Below are 22,535 nucleotides of genomic sequence, written 5' to 3'. Positions count from 1 at the left end.
ACAGGATATTTAGTAGGATGTTGCTACAAGCCAAGAAGCACAGAGGGTGGGAAGGAGGAGATGTTTAGGCAATTGAGCTTGGCAAGTGCAAGAAGAATGATTATTATGGGAGATTTTAACTACAGCAGTATAAGTTGGGAAGAGGAAAATGCATGTAGTAATAAGGGAATGGAATTTCTGGAATTCTTGAGGGACAGATGTCTTAGGCAACATGTAATGGAGGGAACAAGAGGTTCAAGAGTTTTGGATTTGGTCATAGCATCAGAAGAGCTGATAATAACTGAGATGACATCTCTCCTCCTCTTGTTGGAGAGAGTGACCATGTGGTCATGACTTGGAAGATGAATAAACATGCAGGAGTATCAAAGAAAAGAGAACGTATGTGGAATTATAAAGCAGGTGATTATAATAGTCTTAGACATCAACTTGGGGCAGTTCCATGGAGGGCAGAATTGGAAAGCTGGGATATCATTAGTGCGTGGGAAATTGTGAAGGAATATTTGTTAGCAGCAAATATTCCTTCACTTGTGGAATACAGCAAATAGTAAGCATGAAGAATATAAGACTCAGGCCAGGAGAGTGACTAATATGGAAAGGAAGGCAAAACTGGAATATGAGAGAGAGACTGGCACTAAGATCCAAAGATAATCCTAGGGAATTTTTTAGCTATGTGGCCAGTAGAAGGAGAAATGATTGTGGAAAAATGACATTGTAGGATAACAATGGGAATAGAGTGATTGATGCAGAGGACATAGTGGAGTTGTTCAATAAACACTTTATTGGAATATTTCATCCTGGAGAAGTAAGTTTTAATACTAGAGGGATAGGGCAGGTTCGAGGTTTAGAGATGCAAGAGGAGAGCGTGTTCCAAATACTGAGCACTCTGGATGTCAGTAAAGCTGTGGGACTGGATGGTATTTCACTACAGGTTTTGAGAGAATGTGCTAAAGAACTGACAGCTCCATTGACCTGACTTTTTAATGAAAGTCTGGCTATGGGAAAGGTACCCAAGGAATGGAAGGAAGGTAAGATAGTGAGAGTGCATAAGGCGGTAGCAGACTGGATGTGTTTAATTATAGGGCACTTTGTGTTTCATCAGTAGTTGTCAAGATCTTGGAGATATTAGTGTGGGACTACATACAGCATTGGGCAGATGAGGTGATGTTATCTGTGAGAGTCAACATGGATTTCTTAAGGCAATCATATAGGTGCTCTTGCCTATATGATTGCCTTTTATAATAAAATAACAAGACCAGTTAATGAGGGGAAAGGCATATGCTGCCATTTTTTTGTATTTTGCAAAGGCATTTGACAGGGTGCCATATGATAAGCTGATATTTAAGTTGCAGCACATGGGTTTAGATGTTAGGTTAGTCAACTGGATTCAGGATTGGCTGTCTGATAGGTATCAGAGTTGTGTGTGGTGGTGCAGTATCAAGGAGGCAGAAGATTACAAGTGGGGTCCCACAGGGCTCAGTACTGGGACCTGTATTGTTTAACCTTTATATCAATGACATTGTTAATGGATTGCAGGAGGATATTCACTTGTTTGCAGATGATGTGAAGCTGGGAAGGGTATTAGTAATAGTGCACATGCGGCAGCCCTGCCAGAGTAAAATGCAGCAAAATGTAAAGTCTTGAAGTTTGGGATACATCGATGAGAGGCTGCATACTGGATTGGAGGAGCCGTACTGGAGAAAGTAGGGAAGACGAGATCTGGGGGTGATGATTGATAGAAAACTGAAATTCAGGGAACATATTGCAAAGGTGGTGAAGGTAACCCAGAGGATTGCTGCAATACTGAGAAGGATGCTGACCTGCAGAGATAAAAGAGTTATCATTCCATTGTATAAGACCCTGATCAGACCACACTTAGACTATTGTTCTCAAATTTGGTCCCCAGGATTTGAAGGGGATAAATTAACTATGGAAAGGGTACAGAGGCAGATAAACTGTTGAGAGGTAGTTACAGGGTTGACACTGGAGAATTCTCTCACTTGGTGGAACAGTAGGAAGGAGCAATGACAAGGGGCATTCCTGGAAGTTGCAAAAGGAAGCTGTGAGCAAGAGGATGAGGAGTGGTTTCTTTGCATGGAGGGTGGTTGAACCCTGGAATGCATTGCCTGATAGAGTGGTGAGAGCAAGAACGGTCAATGAGTGATATGATAGACTTTGTGTTTCTTGGGAAGGACCTCCAACGATGAGTCTTTTGATTCCATGGAGGCCTGAATAATAATAATAATAATATGATGATGATGTACAAGATATAACATCAGCAAACAATGAAATAAATTACACTGCCATACCAAGGAACTTTTCTTTGGTAGCGATGCTTTGCTTATAAGTCTGGTAGTTTTAATTTTGGTAAATAACAATATCTACACCATTTTAAAACAAAAAAAAAAATATTTTCTTTTAATTTTAGAGAAAATGAGTGTGTTTTAGCTGACCTTTTGCAACAGTAATTAATTCTTCTGTATTACAAACTAACAAAACAGTGGCAGTGTTTGCAAAACATCCTGCTATTCATATCACTGACATCTTTCTTGACAAAGGAAACACAGTAAGTCCTATGTTTATACATTCCTGAGATCTGCCAGTATCAAAAATCCTGTACACAGAACATAATTTTTCATGTAAAGTATGATACATTCTGCCACTATGTAAAATTGAGAAATGGGGCTTCATATATGTGATTTTTTTTAGTCTATTTAAGTATATTATACATACAACAAGGAATAATAAACATTAATAAAAATTAATTGTTAATGAAGTCCAAATAACAGTATAATACATAAATTCATTTAAACAAAACTTGGGTGAATTTTTTGACAACTGGAGGTTTGAGATCCTCCACAGAGGCAGATTATCATCTTCATCTTCATGAACTTCTTATTCAACAAGTGGTGAAGGTTATTAATTTACACTAAAGTCTATTAAAATTCACTAATCAATATCAATAGGTCTATAATGGTGTACATTTAATAGTGAATTAAATACACACCGTTCCAGACTGCCATTAATGAAATTTTCATGAAACAGTGTACTAACAAATTGAAATCTAAATAAATGAAAATGAAAAGACACTAACAACAGAAAGGATGAGTTACAAGATTAGCTTGCTCTTGCTCAACAGTTACTGGTTATCAAATGAATACTGGGTTGCATATCTCTGAATATACATAAACAGAGGATTTACTATTTGTGTATGCATTTTTCAACAGGCATTTTTTTTCAATGAACTACCAAACCTTAAAGTGGCCTTATTAACACGTTCGCTGCCAACTATGAGTATACTTGTAGTTGGTGAACCAGCCACACAAGCCAGCTACGAGTATACTCATATGACGCTTACCGCCGGCAACGAGATTACTGTACTGACCTTGAAGAAGTGGAAACGCTTGGCTTGTGGAGCTAGCATCAAAACTGTGTAGTCTCAGATGGTATATGCTCTGCACAAGCCAACTACAAGTAACAAGTATACTCGTATGATGTTTACCGCCAGCAACGAGATTACCGTACTGACCTTGAAGAAGTGAAATTGCTCGGCGTACGGGAACAGACTATGCCAAAGTAGCGTGGCAGCGAACGTGTTAAAGCTTATATAGGGGAACAATAACTTCCCTATTCCTACTTGTTATTGTGTTCTTTAACAACTGTGTGATCTGATGTACTGTTTTGGTTATCCTCTAAACTTCAATTTCCTGTCCCTAGCATGATCAATTTCCTACAGTTCAGTTCCATCATATAGTACACAGATTCTGATCTCTTCCCAAAGTGCATCACTTTACACTTGGCCACATTAAACTGGCAGCCTTTGCCCATACTGCAAGTCTAAGTCTTCCTACAGGTTCTCTGCATTACCTTCATTTACCACTACTCTTCAAGTCTCCCTTAAAAAAGTTGAAGAGACTACAAAGACTAAACTTTTTCAACTCACACAGAATTTCAGCTCCACTACTCCACTAGAGAAAACTTGAAGGGAGTCATTGCAGCAAATATGCTATAGAATATGTAAGCTTTAATGCTGTGGGATTCTGACCATGACTTTTCAGTACCTTAGGATAGTGAATTTACTAGAACAGTGTTTACTATAGTGGAAGTTGGCTGTATATGCACTTTTTATTTTCCACTCTTCCTATTTTTAATTTAAATGTTTAAATGTTGCATCTTTATCATTTAAAAGAAAATTAAAAAAAAAAAAAGGAGTTTCCACATTTAAGAAATGAAATCTAAGATGAACATACCAATAGAAAGCTTGGATTTTTTATATTTCTCCAACTAAATGATGGTACTGTCCACTCTGGAATATTATTCTTATGTAGTATATGACAACCACGATGAGTATGTCCAGTAAATATTGCTCTTGGGTTAAGCAACCTTAAAACCTGCAACAATATCATTTTATACAAACTTTTTATAAAAAGGAAAACTTAAATATATAAATTAAAAATAAAGACTAAATATGTACAATATTTTAAAGTATTACAAAGTTAATTATTTAAAATAAGTGAATTGTTCTTTCATATTTCCATAAAAAAAAATATCTCAACTTGCATGCTACAAATCTTTTCAATGCTTGCACAAATTGTAAATTAATGGATGTGAAAGATGTCAATTTTTTTTCCCCTTTTTGGAAAACACACAGATGGCTATAGTCAAAAATTATTACAAACATGCTTAAATAACTAATATTTTGCTTGTAATGTCTCAAGCAAGCAAGCATTTCTATAATACAATTTATCCTGTCCAAGACACAAGAAGCATTAATAGAGGCTTTTCATAACCTGAACATGACTGCCAGTTCCATGTGAAGGTGGCAGCAATTTTCATTCCTGCAAACCAGACAAATTGGCCAGAAGATACATATTGACATAAATAACAGACTATGCAAAAAGAGAATTAATCACCCTACCATTGACACTAATTAAGTGTATATGAAGCAACATTATATACTAAGGAAGACAAACTCATGTTCCAGGTCATCAGACCTAAATGTATGTTGCATTTTAAAATAATAAAACCTAGATGTGCAGTTTTATATTAACCACTGCTGCATGAACTGGAGAGAGAGAGAGAGATATTAATTTGTGGAATAAAAGGTGCTATCCAAAAGTTCAAGGCATTTGAATAGCACACAAACTAGTTGTAATGCAGCCTTCTGCTGCTATAAGAAGTGAGCAGTACCCTTTGCTGCATTGTTGAGTTATGTGCATTTTTGTAACACTGCGTTTTAGTAGTTCAGCGAGTTTCTTTTCCAACTGAAATGGCAGATTTTAAGGAGCAAAGAAAATGCATCAAAAGTTGTTCCAACCTCAAAAAAAAACTGCTGTAGAAACCAGCCAATTTGGTGATAATGCTGTGAACCAAAGCAAAACTTTTTTGTACAAACATTTGCCAATCACAATGAGCATTCTAGATGACTGTCAACAAGCACAACACCAGAAAAGATCGCAAAAGCACATGTTATCCTTGCAGATTGTAGGCGAACTATCCATAATGTTTGTGAGATCATAGAGCTGTAGTACAAGACCATTCAATGGATTTCTTTGCAATTTATTTTGAACATGAGACATATTGCTGTAAAATTTGTGCCGGGACTGCTGAGTGATGACCAGAAAGAACATTGCATTGCTGTCTGCAGAGAGCTGAAAGGACAAACCAGAGATGACCCCAATTTCATCTCCAAGATCATAACTGGTGATGAATCATGGATTTACAGTTATGAGCCTGAAGCAAAACAGCAGCTGTTACAGTGGAAGTCACGAAATTCAATGCAGCCCTAAAAAAGGCGCATCAATTAGCAGCAATATCAAGTCAATATTGTGTAAACGTCTAGAGAAGTGGAATAACAACTGGGTTCTCCACCATGACATTGTGTCTGCTTGCTCATCACTCATTGTTAGATAGTTCCTAGCTTCTAAAACCACAACAAAACAAAACAAAACAGCTTCCATCTCTTCTATTCACCTAATCTCATCTCCTGCAACTTTTTCCTTTTCCACAAGATGTAATTCCAGCTGAAAGAGAGTTGTTTTGACACAAGTGAAGAGATCCAGGGATTCATGGAATCATGGTAAAAGCACTGTGATTTCTATATACATGCCCAAAGAGACTTTGAAGAAGATGGTGGAAACCTTGTACATACGAATAAATGGCTAATCAAACTAATTACACTACAAATGCAAGCTTTATTACTTCACTGTTTATAAACTTACTTTTTTTTGTTCTATTAGCCTGACTATGATAATGCATGATGACATCTTAAGCTAAACATTACTTATGAAACTTGATTCTAAAACAATATGTAGTCATTTATTATATATATATATATATATATATATATATATATATATATATATATATATCTATGTGATCATAGGCTTTTACTCGGTTGTTGTGATACACTTTAAAACATAGATTTAATGACTTAATTAAATTAATTAATTGTATTATTCTCATTAAAATCTTTATAAGTTATCTCGTTTTTTTTAAGTCATTAAATCTATGTTTTAAAATATATATATCTAATATATATATGTTTTAAAATATATATATCTAATATATATATGTTTTAAAATATATATATCTAATATATATATAATAATAATATCTAGTACTGATGTTTGCATCAAGTATTTATTCAATGGATACAGAATGACTAATTTGAATATTACATACTAATATGCTGAAAGTATCTAATATTAATACAAAGTTCCTTAATAATTTCTAAGTCTAAAAACAAAAGACCTTAAATTTACCTATGATGAATATTTTTGTGACATGCTTATAATTTCATAAAAAACACCAGTATAGTTAACATTAATTCAAGAGCATCAATCAATTTAACACAACAAAACCGAGAAATCTGGATTAGCTCAGCATGGATTAGAAACAAGCCACAACATCCTTTGGTCCAAGACTCTCCTCCTACACAGATGTCACTACAAATTTGAATGTTTATTTAAAGAAAGTGTGGAGGCCTTACTTCAACATGCTAACTTGAATTGTAATGACTGCATATCTATATCAAAAATTTGGGAAAGTTTAATCAGGATAACACATTAATTTTTTTTTTTGGTAAATTTCCTATATTAGTCTGATGTTATTTAAGATTATTATATGAATTTCTGAATTAATATCTTTAATTATGACTTTAAAAATGTTTACTCTTCAAATACTTAGCGATATGACATTACGCGACTCGTTCTATGTGTGAATGATCAATTGTTCGTATTCCACCTTGTTTTTTAAACTATTCCTATGTAGCCACTGAAGATGGTCTGTAATATTCAGACCGAAATATTTGGCAAATTAAACATTATTCTTGTGTAAACGTGTATATATTTCTAATCATTATGTCACAAGTATCGTTAAAAAATCAAACTATATTTCTAATAGTTAACATGAAATAAACTCACTAAATTTCAGAACTATACATATACAGTTCAAGAATAGCTTAGCTGTTGCTATTGTATGCATTAACTTGGTTAAGCATACTGTCATTGAAAACACTATTGTAATGACTAATTAGTCTAATCAAGTGTGCCCTGTGAAATTCTATAAGTTTATTGAAAAGATGAATTAAATAGAGATATGAATTTATTGGTAGATGATGCAAAGTGTCAGTGAGTAATGAGAGACACTAATATTGTGATGACGACGACTTAAGCAGACACTATTTGGATAGATGATCCAAATAGACAGTTCACTTTGGAAGACAAGGATGTAATGCTAGGTATTCAACTGGTGGGAATGTAAAATAGGGGAATTAGGGATAATGTTGGACAAGGACCACAAAAATTTAAGGATTAGAATGTAGAAATTGTGAGAACTGCAAATAACATGTAAAAAATAAAGATGTGATTAAAGATGAGTGATTAAAGTAGTTTCAGGTCTACAGATTGTTGGACATGAGAACATACTGAGTGAGTGGTCTTCAGAGGCTAGTGGAGAGGAGGGAGGATGATATCATTCATAAGATGTATAGCTTATGAAGGATATGTAACATGTTAATACAGAAGAGATTTCTGATAAAGGACAGAACAAAGAACATCTGTGCAAGTTGTACAGAGAAACTGTGGGGGGAGGTAAGTAAGTAGCGGATGCCTATGAATGCAGAAACAGTGAACAACTTAAGATATAGCTTGATGAAATTGTGAGTATGAGAGCTTCCATGATGAGTCTTGATGCCATAGGAAAGTCTGATAATAAACATACTCTATATGTTACATCATTAACTTATTAAAATATCTTATGGGGAATATTTCAAACTATTTACAGAAACACATATTATAATTTAATGCATCAGTATATATATGCAAACTATCAAAGCCTCATTAAGATGTTGTGACACATCAAAACAGGTTCTTAAATTTCTTGGTATAAAGAGACAAAGTAACAGATTTTGGGGGAACATTCGGTTGTTTTTAGATGTTGCAAAGCTGGAAAGTTTTTAGAAATGGTGCCGATGAAGTGGCAATACAGGAGAATTTGATTAGGATGAAAAGTACACAGAAATACTGGTTCATTGAGAAAAAGTGTAAGGGTGGTTTCCAAAGTATTCAGAGATGGAAGGCAAGTTTGTGGAGGTTGTTGATGGGACTATACTGGAAGAAGCATGGCATCCTGAGAGGTGATGGCCAACAGGAAGTTGAAGTATAGGATATGTATTTCAAAAGGGAGGAAGATGACCCACTGAACTACTACAACTGCAGGAGGAACACTGTACAGTCTACTGGAAGTTTTTCCACTTGGTTATACTATAAATTAAAGATGCCAAGAAATTATATTCTTGGTTTAATCCTTTATCCAAGTGTAAGCAAACAAAGTTTGTGCCTGAAGTATTTTGAGGACAGGGCAACTTGTATGTAGAGGCTAATGACTTCACATCACCTGCCTTAGCATCTCATAATGCAAAGCGCATATCCTAATGGGCAGGTATAATGCTATGAATTATGGGAAGGGTCACAACCCAGCAGACCAGTTTTGATCTTTATTGAGGACTCATCAGTGGGAGCTAGATCCAGAGATGATCCAAGGTTGAAGTAATGCAGAAGTCATATTCAAAGTGATGTGAAGTCATTAGCCTCTACATACGAGTTGCCCTGTCCTGAAAATACTTCGGACGCAAACTTTGTTTGCTTACACTTGGATAAAGGATTAAACCAAGAATATAATTTCTTGGTATCTTTAATTTATAGTATAACCAAGTGAAAACTTATTTATAGTATAAACAAAACTTCCAACAACTATCTCTAATCCAGAGTAACTTAATAATAAGGTGTGACACCTTTTGGCTACTTGTATGTGGAAATATGGCTCCCAGGATTCAGTTTACCTTGGAAAAGGAAAACAATAATAATCTCCCTTTCTTAGACACTCTCATTACATACCAGCCGATTGGATCCCTGGCTTTCTCTGTTTACAGAAAACCTACACATACAGGTAGATATATTCACCAGCAATCACCTCCCCCTCCGAACCATATGGGATTATAAAAACCCTATGTAAGGGCAAAATTAATCAGTTCAGATAACAGGGCCCTAACTACTGTTTAACCTAACCATATTCTTAACACCTTTGTAAGCAATGGCTACAACCCTCAAAAAATCCAATAAATATTAAAACCAATTAACCACAACCTCCTCCATAACAGAGATTACTCTAAATCTATCACCATTCCCTATATCCAGGGTACTTCTGAAAAGCTAACAAAAAAATCCTAAAAAAATATGACCTGACAACTTGTTACAAACCATATAAAAAATTGGCATCTCTTATCCACTCCACCAAAGACCAGCCACTTCCCCTATACCTACTTGGAATATACTAGGTCCTTTGTAGTTGCAAACTGTCCTACTACAGCCGAATAGGCAGGAGAGCTAATATCAGGATATCTGAACATAAGGACTATATCCGGTTCTACCAATATAGCCACTTAGGATTTGCTGACCATGCTTTGGTTACCCACCACAAAATACACTGGAAGAAAGCCACTTTACTACACTGCAGCAAGTATAAATTATTATTATTATTATTATTATTATTATTATTATTACTCGACACCTCCAGGGAGTTCCAGACTCATCGAGGGAGGACACTTACTCTACAACTCTCCGTCTCCACAATAATCAATCCTCTTAACTACAGCGAACCGCATCGTCTACACCAATGCCATCTATTGTCCACCACACCACTAGTATTTTTACAGACGATCACAAACATCCATGCCCACGATGGGATTCGAACCCGCAGCTTTTTGGCCGGAGAGCGGATACACTAACCTAACCACTCGGCCAACCAGACCGGCAAATATGAGAGATTATTCCTGGAATTAGCCTCAGCTCTAAAAAACTCCCCAAACCTCAACAAATTTGGATCATGAGACTTACCCAAATATGGGAAGCTTGCATTCTAAGAGCATCAGTCCAACAGCCAAGACAATCCAATTTAGCCCACTAGGGGATGCCTTTAGGCCTCTAGGACTGGCTTCAGTTGTTTACTTCAGCCATATTTGTTTAGTGTTAGTGCCTGCATGTGGATATCATTATTTTATGTTCCCTGAAGATGGTAATGTAACATTACCGAAATACAGGAAGTATTAATTAAAGTTTTTAATTAATAATTATAGTATACATCATCTTTCCCTAAAATCTGATAGTTTTGGCATTTTTAATTTACTGTATAGTCTAATATAGATGTGATTGCTCCATTGTACAGAGTCTTGATCAGATGACAGCTGGACAACAATGCACAGATCTGGTTGCCTGGATTTTAAGAGAATGAGGAAACTTTAAAAAGGGACAAAATTATTTTGGGTTGTCTTTAGCTTGCAGAGCCAGGTTCTTTTCATACTCACACTTAGATGTCCATACAATATATATAATTCTTCTGGCCTGAGCCTTATAATTTTCACAGCTGACATCATCCTGTCCACATTATCCTTTTCTTAAGAAACTCTTGTTTAATAAGATTGCACAGCCATTTCACTCCCACCCTGTTTATTCTTTGAACTCTAGAAACATATTCTGCTATTGTATCATTTAAGTAGTTTTAAAAACTTCCAAGGCATTACTGATATCCCTCCAAACCAGCAACCGATAGAATGGAATCAAACCTAGCAAGCATTCTTCTCAGTTGATCGTATATATATCGCTTAAGTGCTGGTTTACACTCATTAAAATTTACTAGAATGAACAGAGCACAAAGATGAATAATTAAACAAGTTTAATCGTTCTGAAATTTTGTCTCTGTCTGTCATACAGACATCTTCAGGAATACATAATACTTTTGTTATAACACACACAGAAACAATAAGGGAGGAAAAGACTATTTTAAGCCTAAAAACCTATAGGGAGTGCGTTGGCTAGCCTTTGCTGTTCAGTGTGAGGCCAAAGAATATACGTTTACAAATTTTGGAAAGTTTAACAACCATATTTATTACGTTTATGCTGTTTTTTTAAAATCTGCTGCTGATTCTAAACAGAGTAGTTTGTATTTGCTGTGATGAAGCATAATAGTTTTATTCCATCTGATCCTGTTCACGGTATTCAAGGCATGGTCAGCAAGATCTGACCAACCACAGTTGTGGCAACAGATGTTTTTTTTGTGTTTATCTAGCTAGATGTTAGCAGATCTCCCAATTTCACTATAATATGATAAGCTGCAAGAACAACGAACTTTTTCCAAACTTGAACAGAGAAGGGAGGAAGTGGACTTTAGGAGAGCAGATAAGGGAAGACAGCTTCAAATGAGGCTTGAAAGCAGTACAGAGATTATATTTCTTTAAAGTTGTCACTATTTATTCTGAAATGCCCCGGATATGGGATTGGAGAATTATTATTATTTCGTGACACCTCCAAGGAGTCCAAAGACTAATCGAGGGAGAGCACCCACTCTATAACTCTCTGTCTCCACCACTTAAACCACTAACTACACCTAACCGTCACTTACATCATCATCTACACCAACGGCATCTACTGCCAACCATCACCACAGCATTTTGGTCTGTAAATTGTGTGTGTTCTGAAGGCCAATTTGTCTGTATGCGGAATGAAAACCTCGAGTTCCTGAGAGGGAAAAACCCTACTACCTCTGTATGAGATTGGTTAACTCACCTTAAATTGAAAAAAAAAAAAAACATATAAAGATTCCTCTCATCATGACAACACAACATACTGTTGGTCTTCCAATTGTGCTATGGAGAACATGGGACTGGATTACAAAATATTAGCATAGATAAGAGGATGGCTGACTGACATATACAAAAGTGATATATGAGGGAAGTTAGTCTGCAGTTTTTAAGATAATCAGTGGCATACCACAAGGATCAACTATACATTAATGATGTTGGGAAATATGCAGTACTTGCAGAATGATTTGAATAGGCAGAATGATTTGGTTGGCCAAGTGGTTAGTGTATCTGCTCTCTAGCCAAAAGGCTGCAGGTTCGAATCCTGCCATGAGCATGGATGTTTGTGATTGTCTTTGAAAATATTAGTGATGGTGGTGGTGGGAGATAGATGGCGTTGGTGTAGTTGCGGTTTGTTGTAGTAGTAGGAGGATTGAGAGAGAGTTGTACAGTAGGTGCCCTCCTTCGATGAGTCTTTGGACTCCTTGGAGGTATTGAATAATAATAATATAAATTCATATATGAAATTTTATTGATGACAGTTGTGTACACATTAGGCATAAGAATAATTGAAACAAATAAAAATAGAAGCTTTTATAAGCCCACTGAGACTATCAGGTCATTTTCAGTGGCAAGGAAGCATGAACAAAATACATTAACGATAAATTATTTAAAAACAAAGAGCCACACGATGCCATAATCAACAACACCATGTAGGCAAGAAGTAGTAAATTGATTATATAGATGGGGGGAAAAAAGATTGGTGGCTGATAATGAGACTTTCCCAGATTTTTGGCAGGGAGAAACAGAGCCACTTAGATTTAAATTAGGATGATTCAGTAGGGCTTCAGCATTTCTTTATCAAATTTATTATTAATGATATATGACTGGTGTTCCTGTAATATTTTTTTCAAGTGTCTGATTTATCTGGAGTGACAATCACAGGGAACTTATAAATGGCAGGAAGGGGAAAGAGGAGATCATTTATTTTTAGGTTAGCCATGAGGCAAGTTTTAGTAAAAAGAAACATAGGTACCAGGCTGTACTTCTCAAGGATTTTAGAAATTGGTTGGGCAATATATGAAATATACTGAATTCGAATTCTCTGTACCGGTTCTGGGTTGTGAAGCAGGCTTGTAGGAGTTGATAATATGCCATATTTTCCTTTGAGAGAAACCATTCAACTAAATAATGCATTTGATGTTAAGAAATTCTAGCTTGACATCCTGTAGGTTGGAGCATATGACATTAATCTGATGTAGTAAAGCTTTTATAATGCTAATTTTTTTGACATGGATGATGTGTGGACCGCTGCTGCTTCTGTTCATAGCAACCAGTGAAGGTAAGTTTGTAGAAAAAGATAATTCATCAGAAGGAGAACGAGAGAGTAAGATATCTAAGAATGCCTGACCACAGAATCTTCAGATCGAGAATAAATCTACTCAACCGATGCCACTTCAAATTCGAATGTTTATTTAAAGGGAGTGATAAAGCTCTACTATATTTTCTTAATTTAAATCAAAGTGTGCCTATCCTTGCCAAAAATCTGTGAAAGTCTCATTCTTATCAACCCCTTTTATCTGTATATCAATTTACTACATCTTGCCCATAGTGTTGTTCATTAACCATCATGCAACTCAATATTTTTTAAATAACCCATTGTTAATGCTGTGTCTTATTCATGCTACCCTGCTAATGAAGATGACCTAAGTCTCAGGTTGAAACATTTGGCTAATAAGAGCTTTAATTTTTGTTTTGATTAATACATTGTGTCTATGTGTACACAGCTCATATCAAGAAAATTTAAAGGTAAGAATTTTCATTAATACAATAAATTCTTATATTTAATTTTATGGCTTTTTTTTTTTTTTATAATTTATGGAAATTTAGCATTTTAATGATGTGTTCCATTTCTGTTGTCACACAACATATGCCCCAGATTTTTATTAAAAAGCTTTGTATGCTGCATTTTAGTTATTTTATGCTCATGCAAGTTAGCAGTCAGCAAACAACCAAAGTTGAACAATTTCAGAATTGCTGATACAGCATCTATTTGTGATTTTTCTATAAAAAAAAATTAATTCTTTTCTTCAGCAGAACCAAATAAAAATAAAGTTTTATTCTTATTAGCTTCAATTAATATATTCATGTGTCTACATGTGCACAGCTCTCATCATTATAACACAAGTATCTCTAAAACAATTTTATTAATTTTTAAATGAATTTTAATTTAATTTTTTGAGTACAATTATATGAAATGTACTTATTATATTTCAAGCTTAGCTTCAGAAACTACAGTTGGTTTTATATTTATATAAGAGAACATGAGTTATATACTTTATCATCAATCCTTTTTAAACTTTATACAATCTTTGAGTAAAATTTATGAATTATTGTGCTTTTAAAACTTTATAAAAAACAACAACAACTAAGTGGATGAAATGTGATATTAAATTTTTTCACCTTGTCAGAAGACTCTTTGGATAAACATTCCCAGGTTTCTCGAAATGTTTCACTTAACTCTTTAAGAGTAGAATCTGTTTCCTGGCATACTGCATCTGATGGACGATACATAGGAAAGTGCTATAAAGAACAGAATGTGTTATCAGTAATTGGGCTAATTATTTTTATGCTAAAGAATTATTACCATAAAAATTATTTAGCATAATAATTAGTATAAATTTTTATGTTATAAAATTATGATACACTGTCCAAATATCAAAGCCATATAAGTTCTGTAACCCTGAAAAAGCATGTAATTTGCCAAGGGGAAAGCTACAAGACAAGAGAATGAGAGACAATATAAAAGCAATCTTATATTTTATCTGCAAAAGGCAGTGGTTTAAATTGAAGGTCGCAGTAGAAGATGATTGATCTGCAAATGTAAAGTACAACTTTTTGCTATTTTCATATGGAATGTATTACAAAGGTGAAGTATGTCAAACCTGTTATCAAATTAGGGGATATAAAATAGTTTTTTTCATGTAGTACTATCATATCCTGTACACCACTTGAGGGTACATAGCAGGAATTTGATGATGATGATGAAAATAGTTTTTAAAATATGTAGCTGATATCACCCTCTGAAATAAATCTTCAAGATTTAACATTTTGTTTCAAACAGATTAGTAAAACATTTGTTTTACTAATCTTTCACCTATTTAACATGACCATAACACTTCAGGTCTACTTACATGTTACTGAATATTGTCATTTTAAATTTCATATAGTTCTTGCACGTATGATCAATCCTCCATTTTTTTCTCACATCAATGAGCACCAATTACTGATCAACTGTCATTTATAATATATATATATATATATATATATATATATATTCATTTATAATTTATAATATATTTTTATATTAAGATGGTGGTGATTTCACTTCATAAAAATGGCAAAACTATTAACTGTTATTAAATTATTAACTCAGCAAAATTATTAACTGAAGGAACAATCTCGTTTAAATACACTATAATTTTACTTCAATTTACAAACAATTCATTTTATTAATAGTGGACTGGAAACCTAACCCCTTCAATAAATGAGGCCTTCCTGTCACCAATTTTAGCCACCAATCAAACAGATATAGGAAGTGATCAGAACAGTTGGAGGGAAAATAACAAGAGAAGGAAAAAAAACGATGAAACAGAATAAAACAAAATGTATAAAAATAATGATACATTTGGTAGGCAATAAAAAAATATCAAGAAATGGCAAAAAAAAAAATTAAAACTGATATTCCGAAATGGATAATTCACAGAAAAATCTTAATCTAATCATTATAGAAAGTGCACCTAAAATTAAAAAAAAAAAAAAACTATCAGAGAAAACAAAACAAATGTTGGAGAATAAAAGACAATTAATTGGAGAAGGAAAAAAAGAAATGCAGTTGAACTTACACGAATAAATAAAACAATCAGAACAAATATCAAGGAAGATAAAAAGAAAATAAAGCAGAAGATAAAATGATATAAGAAACAGATAAAAAAAATGAAAGTACTATGAAACATCCTCACAACAGAGAAAAACACAAAGTTAGCAATACTAGATGAAAATGGATGAGCTATCAAAGATAAAAAAAAAAAAAACAGCACAGCTGAAAGGGCTAGACAGTATTTTTCAGAATTGTATAATACCATAAAGCTCTGTTGAAAAACATTATCACATGATGGAAGCCAGAAGAAAGTATCCCAGAAATAAAAAAAAGTTTAAAACAGACCAAGCAATGAAAGATATGAAAAATAATAAAATGCCAGGAGAAAATGAAATTATAATAGAAATGACAAAAGCAACAGGAGAAACATTAAAAAAAGAACTAAAAGAATTACTAAGCTTATGTCAGTTGTATAAGATGGCCCCCAATTTCTTCTTTCTTATATTAATGCAACGTTAGGTACTATTGGAGAATAAAAGACAATTAATTGGAGAAGGAAAAAAAGAAATGCAGTTGAACTTACACGAATAAATAAAACAATCAGAACAAATATCAAGGAAGATAAAAAGAAAATAATCCATTAGTAAATAATAATATTTGGTTAACCGATCAAGTGTTGATCAATTTTATTAATTAACTGAACCAACTAGTTTCGCCACACTTATCTGCTGGCTTCTTCAGGGCACTTACATATAGGTTTAAACACTCTCACAATTATGCGTAACTGCAAAACTGACAAGAATAAAAACTGACTAGAATAATTACAAATAAAATAGTATCGAATGAGTGAAACACGTATCGTGTGTACAAGATCAGCTAGCTGTTGCTGAGGAACTTTCTGTAGTTTGTATTAAAGTTCATTTCTTCCGTTTTTAAGGTTCTGATTAGGGTTTTCCATATCTCTGGGAGTATTAGGCCTTGATTTCTGTTAAGGTTCACAGTAGAATGGGCAACTGTGGCTGCTTCTTTGAACATTCTTGAATGGTAATCTTCCTCTAAGTAAGGGGAACAGCTTTTGTCCCACTCGATGACATGGTTAGTTGTGGAGAAATGAGACGATAGGCCAGAAATGTCCTGTCTGTTGTTTTTGACATAGCCAATGTGCTCCTTTTGCCTCATTTCGAGGCTTCTCGAAGTCTGTCCGATGTAATTAGAGCCACATGAGCATGGAATATTATAGACTCCAGCATATTTGTAGAAAGGATGGTTGTCTTTTGGAGATCTTAGTAGTTTACGAATAGAATCTATAGGTTTAAATGCTACTCTTATTTTGTGTTGTTTGAGGAGATTGGCGAGCTTGTTGGAGATGCCACTTACATACGGAATTGCAATCGTTTTATATATTGAATCTCTTCTTGTTCTCTTTGTGGTGGTTCAGAGAAAAGGATTTTATTGACTAGTCTTCTTGGATAGCCGTTCAAGTACAGATTGTTGGAAATAAATTTTAACTCATCTCGAAGGGTCTTGTTGTCTGTTGTGATGCAAATAGCTCTTTTCTTTAACATGTGTATAATGCTGAGTTTATGTGATATGTGGTGAGAGGAGTTAAAATGTAGGTAGCGACCTGTATTGGTCGGTTTTCTGTACACCGATAGATTTATACTGCCATCAGTTTGTTTTTTGATTAAGATGTCTAAAAACGGAAGTTGTTTTTCTCTTTCAAGTTCCAGAGTGAATTTAATAGAATGATGGAAAGCGTTGATCTTTTTGAGAAAATCATATATGTCATCTTTGTTATTGTTCCATATGATGAAGATATCGTCTACATATCTAAACCAAACTTTAGGTCTAGGTAAAATTTGTGATAAGATTTTGTTTTCTAAGTCTTCCATAAAGAGGTCAGCACATGAAGGCGAGAGTGGGCTTCCCATTGCCAAGCCTGTTAACTGTTGATAGATTTTATTTTTCCAAGAAATATAATTGGAGTTTAGACAGTGAGCAAACAATGCGGTTATATCTTGTGGGAACAAGGTACTTAAGATGTCAATGACCTCTACTACTGGAACGTTTGTAAAGAGAGAGGTGACATCTAAGCTGGCTAGAAGATCATTATCCGATATCTTGATGTTTTTTAGCTTTTCCACGAAATGGCCAGAGTTTTTGATGTAACTCTCTGAGTTGTGGATGTGTTGCTGTAGGAGTTTCGAGAGATGTTTTGACAACAAGTAGGTGGGCGAGTTGATTGCATCAACAATTGGGCGTAAAGGAATACCCTCTTTGTGCACTTTTGGAACGCCATAGAGTCTCGGAGTTAAAGGATGCATCGATTTTAGTTTTTTAATCAAGTCTGTTGGCCAGTTAGATAAATTGCGTAGTAATTCGTTGATATCATTGTGATACCAATGAATTTAAAAATTTTTTCAACGTTTTTAAAAATTTTTTAAAAACTATGAGGACAAAGTTAACCATCTACTTTCTGACTTGTCTGTTTACCGTCTTTTAACAAAAGATCCAACATTAAAAAATCACAATGATACCAACGAATTACTACGCAATTTATCTAACTGGCCAACAGACTTGATTAAAAAACTAAAATCGATGCATCCTTTAACATCCTTTAAGTCTGTTGGCCAGTTAGATAAATTGCGTAGAAATTCGTTGGTATCATTGTGATTTTTTAATGTTGGATCTTTTGTTAAAAGACGGTAAACAGACAAGTCAGAAAGTAGATGGTTAACTTTGTCCTCATAGTTATTAAAAAATTTTTAAAAAATTTTTTAAAAACGTTGAAAAATTTTTTAAATTCGTTGGTATCACAATGATACCAACGAATTACTACGCAATTTATCTAACTGGCCAACAGACTTGATTAAAAAACTAAAATCGATGCATCCTTTAACTCCGAGACTCTATGGCGTTCCAAAAGTGCACAAAGAGGGCTTTCCTTTACGCCCAATCGTTGGGCGTAAAGGAGATTCAATATATAAAACGATTGCAATTCCGTATGTAAGTGGCATCTCCAACAAGCTCGCCAATCTCCTCAAACAACACAAAATAAGAGTAGCATTTAAACCTATAGATTCTATTCGTAAACTACTAAGATCTCCAAAAGACAATCATCCTTTCTACAAATATGCTGGAGTCTATAATATTCCATGCTCATGTGGCTCTAATTACATCGGACAGACTTCGAGAAGCCTCGAAATCAGGCAAAAGGAGCACATTGGCTATGTCAAAAACAACAGACAGGACATTTCTGGCCTATCGTCTCATTTCTCCACAACTAACCATGTCATCGAGTGGGACAAAAGCTGTTCCCCTTATTTAGAGGAAGATTACCATTCAAGAATGTTCAAAGAAGCAGCCACAGTCACCCGTTCTACTGTGAACCTTAACAGAAATCAAGGCCTAATACTCCCAGAGATATGGAAAACCCTAATCAGAACCTTAAAAACGGAAGAAATGAACTTTAATACAAACTACAGAAAGTTCCTCAGCAACAGCTAGCTGATCTTGTACACGTGATACGTGTTTCACTCACGTTCGATACTATTTTATTTGTAATTATTCTTGTCAGTTTTGCAGTTACGCATAATTGTGAGAGTGTTTAAACCTATATGTAAGTGCCCTGAAGAAGCCAACAGATAAGTCTGGCGAAACTAGTTGGTTCAGTTAATTAATAAAATTGATCAACACTTGATCGGTTAACCAAATATTATTATTTACTAATTTATGATCAAGAAAACAACCTTCATAAAAAATAATCCATCATTTTTATATCTATGCATATCCGTTATTTTTTGCATAGCACAGATTTAGTATTTACACGAATTACCCTAATTAAAAGTAATTAGCCCTAATTTTAATTAATTACTAATTTTGCATTTTTTTTTTTAAATTTTAAGATTATTAAAATTGTTATCATTTAAAATCATGGAACCAGAAACAAAATGAAGAGAGTATGAAGCTCGATTTAAAATAAGGGTAATTGAAATGGCAAAGCAAACTAATAACTGTGCTAATGGAAGAAAGTTTGACATAACCGAGAAGATGGTAAGAGAATGGAGGAAGAAAGAAGATATTTAAAAAAAAATTGCCAAAGAAAAAACGTGCGATGCGATGCGAACAGGGATCACCCGATTGCGGCAACTGGAAAATCACGTTGCAGAATGGGTATTCGAACAAAGGCAGAATGGTTATCATTTACAAGAAATATGATTAGAGCATATGCACTAAAATGGTTACGATTGAATCCGGATGAAAGCATAGAATTTCAAGCTACTTCAGGATGGTGCAATTGTTTTATGAACAGACAAAATCTGGTAATATGACAAAAAAATTAAAATTGCTCAAAAACTACCAGCAGATCTCGACCACAAACTTACCAGTTTCCATAAATTTATTATTCAGTTGAGACAAGAACATTAATTTCTATTGTTAAATATTGGAAATATGGATGAAACTACTATGAGCTTTGATATGATAAGCAATAAAACAGTGGAGGCTAAAGGTAGTAAGAGTGTGCTAGTTCGAAGTACAGGTCATGAAAAAAACAAGGTTTACAGTTGTATGTCATGTTTGGCTGATGGAACCAAGTTAAAACCAATGATCATCTTCAAACATAAAACTAAACCCAAGATAAAATTTCCTTCAGGTGTTTTTGTACATTTCATGAAAAAGGATGGATGGACGAAAATGGTGTGAAATTATGGATAAATAATGCGTGGAACAAGCGACCAGATGGTAAAATGAAGAAACGTAGTTTATTAGTATGAGATATGTTTTGTAGTCATTTAACTGAGAATACTAAAAGTCTTCTAGAAAAAAAATAACACAAAAATTGCTGTTATACCAGGTAGTTTAACTTCTATATTGCAACCAATAGACGTCTGCTTGAACAAATCATTTAAAGATCACATGCGAGAAGAGTGGAATCATTGGATATTGACTGGTGAAAAATCATTTACAAAGGTGGATCTATGCGCGCTGCATCACTTGATATGTTGTGCAATTTTGATCAAAGCATGGAATAAAGTAAAAGTAGAGACTGTAATAAAATCATTTAAAAAGTGTGGTATCTCTAATCTTATGGATGGTATAGAAGATGATCTGTGAGACACTGATGACGATGAAAACGAAATCAATTCACCGGATTCGAACTGGGATCCATATAACGATCATTTAAATAATGAATCTTAAGAACTATTTTCAACAGATGATGAAGAAAATTAAAATTGAGGTTAATAATTATTATTTGTTTTTTAAGACCTACATCTATTGTAATATTTTAAATAAATTTATGTAACAAAAAATTAATTTGATTTGTTTATAAACACTGCCTATTTTCCTATATAACGATGTTTTATAACTACTTAAATGTTCATCCAAGAAATTAAGCTTCCCTTTTTATACTCGCCGTATAAGACAACCCATGATTTTGAGGGGTTTTCTGTAGTATTTGAGAGTCATCTTATATGCCGACATATACAGTATTTAATACATGCCTACAAGAGAAAGATATACCAAACAGCTAGAAGAATGCTAACATTGTACACTTATTAAAGTAAGTTTCACAGCTTACACATGTAACAAAAATTATATAGTATTTATTCAAAAACTCCAATATACTTACATTCAAAAGATGAATCAGAATAATGAGTCATAAATCATGCTCATATCTCGGTCAAAGCCGAAGTATATGATATTACACTATTAGAGTTCAAAGGAACAATCGTAGCAAGTTGTGTAGATTTAAAAAAAAAAAAAAAAATATATATATATATATCATCATCAGCCATTGTCAATCCACTACTGGATGAAGGCCTTTTCATGATTAATATGAACTGTCTGATTCTCCCTTCTCATGTCACTGCTACAAATCTGATATCATTAATCCACTGCGATTTAGGTCGGTTGTTTTTCCTCTCGTGGAATCCAATCCAGTACTTCTTTTATCGATCATTGATCTTGTCTTTAAGAAATATGCCAAGTCCATTGCCATTTCTGATGTTTCACTCTTTCTATGATGTCAGAGACTTTGGTTTGATTTCTTATCCACGTATTCCTTTTGTGATTCAGTCTTGTGATACAAAGATAGTTCTTTTCATACTAAATTGTGTTGTTCTTAATTTTTGAATTTCCTTTGTATTTAGTTTCACAGTCATATGTCAATATAGGAAGAATACATTGGTTAAAATCTTTTTTTTTTTTTTTTCAGGCATAATGGTAGTTGACTTTTGAATATTCGCAGTAATTTTCCAAATGTTTTTCACCCAAGCATCATGCATCTTTTAATTTCACCCATGATATCTTGTTCCATTGATATTTGTTGATCTAAGCATATGTAATGATCTACTTGTTTAATTTCATCATTATTGATTCTTATTATTTCTGGCTGGACATAGCTATTGAACATAACTTGGGTCTTCTTTAGGCTAGCTGTTTGTTAGCTGGCCTGAATTACAGACTCATGGATGAGTCTGTAGAGGTGCAGCTGAAGTAAAGATAACTATGTCATCTGCA

General features: G+C 34.1%; 1 protein-coding gene across 1 annotated transcript in view; it reads right to left on the bottom strand.

Annotated features, from left to right (window-relative positions):
• The window catches only part of PGAP5 (Per1-like protein PGAP5), a 115,086-nt gene that overhangs the window by 8,364 nt on the left and 84,187 nt on the right, over positions 1-22,535 (bottom strand). The window contains exons 9-10 of the mRNA XM_090408665.1: positions 14,597-14,716; positions 4,248-4,388 (exon numbers count right to left, since the gene is read on the bottom strand). Of these exons, the coding sequence (XP_090264791.1) occupies positions 4,248-4,388; positions 14,597-14,716 (261 nt within the window). The remainder of the gene's footprint in view (positions 1-4,247; positions 4,389-14,596; positions 14,717-22,535) is intronic.

The sequence above is a fragment of the Typopeltis vanoorti genome, chromosome 18 (assembly GCF_054136105.1).
Source record: "Typopeltis vanoorti isolate ZY-2024b chromosome 18, IOZ_Tvanoo_1.0, whole genome shotgun sequence".
Taxonomy (NCBI): Eukaryota; Metazoa; Arthropoda; class Arachnida; order Uropygi; family Thelyphonidae; genus Typopeltis; species Typopeltis vanoorti.
The sequence above is the reverse complement of the archived record's forward strand: the minus strand, read 5'-3'. Positions and strand labels throughout refer to the sequence as shown.